Source organism: Garra rufa, chromosome 5, assembly GCF_049309525.1.
Source record: "Garra rufa chromosome 5, GarRuf1.0, whole genome shotgun sequence".
Classification (NCBI taxonomy): Eukaryota; Metazoa; Chordata; class Actinopteri; order Cypriniformes; family Cyprinidae; genus Garra; species Garra rufa.
Window position 1 is genome coordinate 31,671,868 of NC_133365.1, and position 3,433 is coordinate 31,675,300.

The 3,433-nt window shown below is 40.4% G+C and overlaps 1 protein-coding gene across 1 annotated transcript; it reads left to right on the forward strand.

Moving 5' to 3' along the window:
• Positions 1-1,204: 1,204 nt before the first annotated feature.
• Positions 1,205-3,147, forward strand: LOC141335882 (uncharacterized). The gene is made up of 3 exons (XM_073841442.1): positions 1,205-1,835; positions 2,053-2,335; positions 2,506-3,147. Exons 1-3 carry the CDS (start codon positions 1,582-1,584, stop codon positions 3,145-3,147), a joined length of 1,179 nt encoding a protein of 392 aa, XP_073697543.1. The 5' UTR covers positions 1,205-1,581.
• The last annotated feature ends 286 nt before the right edge of the window (positions 3,148-3,433 follow it).

Here is a 3,433-nt window from a genome sequence, read left to right on the forward strand (position 1 = left end):
ACGCCATTTTTGAAAAAGCACACCCATTTCCCTAAACTATAAACACTATTCCCTGCTTTGACACATGAGTTATATTTGGTGAACTGTTACTGCAAAACTCTACACACAAATCCCTACATTTCTCAGTGCTTAAACCATGAGGTCATTTAGAAAGCACAAGCATTCAATATTGTTCACTCAAGTCTGCGAAGTTTGAGCTCAATTAGCACACAATTACCCAAGTGGAAACACTAGGAGTCAAAATTTAGCACACACCAATCAGAAACTTCGATGGAGATAAAAGGATCAAAGTTTTTCTCAGTCACTTTGGTGCATTTCTGAGATCAGAAATGAAATATACATTTGTCTGCAGTTTCCTACATTATCAGTTGCTATTGTCATGTTGCTCAAAATGTATTATATACTGTAGTTCTCTGTGCAATAGTTTTACCCCTCAAAACATCAAGTCTCATCGTATAAATCATTACCTAAATGGAAATTTTTTTATCTAGTTGTCCTAAACTGTCAATCATATATTCTACACATTTCTATTAGACTTTTTGTAAATTTGCCATGAATTATTCAAGTGAATCTTGACTTTCACTAATGAAGATAATATAGATCAACCAATGATAAAGCAGTTCTCTGAAATAGATCAAAGGTACATCTCATGAACCTTCCATTGGAAAGCATATAGACAGAGGACAACACAGGAGTTACAAATTCTGACAGTGGACTTTCTTATTTTTATTTTCACCTTTGTGCCCATATTTCTTTTTTGTTTTTCTGTTTCACAATGACGTTGTGTGCTTTTATTTTATTTTTTTATTTTTTGTCAGACCACTTGTACAAGTGTAACTGTGAATCCTATCCAGTCTTTTTCAATCAATATCCCACATACAGAAATGTGTAATTTTGAAGAGGAAGAGTAGGAGGTGAAAGAGGAAGAGGAGGAGGAGAAGGAGGACGATGATGACAACAACATGGAAGAGACAGAGGAAGAGCAAGGGCAAGAAGACAAGCAGTCTCATATATTTTAGTTGATGAGTGCCAGGGTTGGATCAGGCATGCAAGAGGATTTTACCCCTGCTGTCTGGCCAGGGCTAATTTAGCCTGTGATGCTGAAGAGGTTCTTTGGCCTGTCCCAGACCAAAGACAGGATGCTGGGCAGAATAATTATTTTGTTGTTTTTTGCTGTTTTGTACTGTACTCTACAGTACATTACAGTTTTTGCCCATTGCTTAAACACTAAAACCGAATGCTTAGATCAAAGCCTCAATACCTAAACTTCTTGAAGCATACTTTAAACACAGTGTAACCATAGCTTAAACACATTGTCAACTTTGCACTTTGTTTGCAAATCTGTGACACACTTATTGCGAAACAATACACACGTTTTCTTACATTAGACACATTGTTCACAAACAAAATCACCTGTTATCATTGGGTTAACACTCTGTTCAAAATGCAAAACTAATCTGGCAATTGTAGGCACTTACATACACACCTGAAAACACTTGCACAGAAAACAGAACACCAATCGGTCTGAGCCTTAGCACTACAAATAGGCCTCAGGTAAACCATTTTGAGAACTTTGGAAGCATGGAGGCCATGAGAGTCAGAGTTAGAGGAGGACAAAGAGGGAGAGGATTCGGACGTGGAAGAGGACGAGGACGAGGACGAGTACAAAGACAAGGACCAGTGCGTAGACGTGTGTCTGATGACATCAGGGCTACTCTGGTGGACCATGTGATAAATCATGGCCTGTCCATGAGGGAGGCTGGGCAAAGAGTCCACCCTAACCTCCGTCGCTACACAGTAGCATCGATAATAAGAACATTCCGACTGGAGAACAGGTATATCTTCAAGTTTCCACTCCAGACTGTACCTACTGTATGTGTCACATGATTCTGTATCATATTACAGTAACTGTACTATACAGAAATAGGTAGTGCTGTGAAGTATATGTAAAAGAGAAAAACATTGTGATGATACAGTACTATGTACAGTTTGAAATTACAGTATGTGAAAAAGAACCTAATCAATGACATCTTGTGGTGGCATTTTCTACAGAATGATTGGACGACCTCCTCAGGGTGGAAGGGCACGGCTCTTCACTGAACAACAAGAGCTTGCCATCATAGAAATGGTCAGAGAAAATAATGCAATCCGACTTCGAGAGTTGCAACAACGCATCATTGAAGACAGAAATGTATTCAACCATATCAACCGGGTCAGCATTTCTACACTAAGTCGCATCCTAAAGAAACATAACTTCAGAATGAAGCAGCTGTACAGGGTGCCATTTGAGCGGAACAGTGTCAGGGTGAAGGATCTGCGCCATGATTATGTGCAGGTATGTGTCACTTTACTTTACATACTATATATTGATGTGGGAATGACGGTTTATGCTGCCCCTGCCCAGCCTGCAGCTTGACCCAACCCAGCACCTACTTGTGTGAAATTCTAGACATTGTAGTTACTTTATGTGTTTTCAGTAACACTACTCAATATTTTCTGATACAGACAGTTCTGGATTTTGATGCTGCCGAACTGCCACATGAGTTCATCTACGTGGATGAGGCAGGCTTTAATCTGGCCAAAACCAGGCGTCGGGGCCGTAACGTAGTTGGGCAAAGGGCTGTTGTGAATGTCCCTGGGCAGCGTGGGGGAAATATCACCTTGTGTGCTGCAATTAGTGTCCAAGGAGTCCTGCATCACCATGCCACTCTAGGTCCCTTCAATACAGAACAGATCATTGCATTTTTAGATGCACTACATGCTGTTGTGCAGGAGAGACCAGAACAGCCCAGGTTTGTTATCATCTGGGATAATGTTAGTTTCCACCGGGCAGCTCTGGTCCGAGATTGGTTCAACAACCATAACAATTTTACAGTTTTATACCTGCCCCCTTACAGCCCTTTTCTAAATGCAATCGAGGAATTCTTTTCAGCGTGGCGGTGGAAAGTATATGATCGGCAACCACACGCCCGCATGACTCTTCTGCAAGCAATGGAAGAGGCATGCGGAGACATTGAAGTGGGATCAATCCAAGGGTGGATTCGGCACACAAGGCGATATTTTCCCCGATGCCTAGCCCGCGAGGACATCGCTTGTGATGTTGATGAGGTCTTGTGGCCAGATCCGAACAGAAGGCGGGATCCATAAGCCCCTGGCCCCCCTGTTTTTTTTTTTTTACTTTTGTTTTGTTGCTAAATTTGAGGATATTTTATTTTATTTTTCTGTATTTCTGTATGAATGTTTTTTTTTTTTTGTGTAAAAATGTTTGATTACAGAAACTCTACTTTTGAGTTTGAGAAAATGACAATAAAAATACAAACACAAAGACTGCAGTGTTTTATATAAAGCCCATCAGTGTGTTGCGGGTGATATGAAAGACTAATTCAAATGGTCCTTGTGTGTATGGTTTTGTTGCAAGAATTTCATTTTTAGA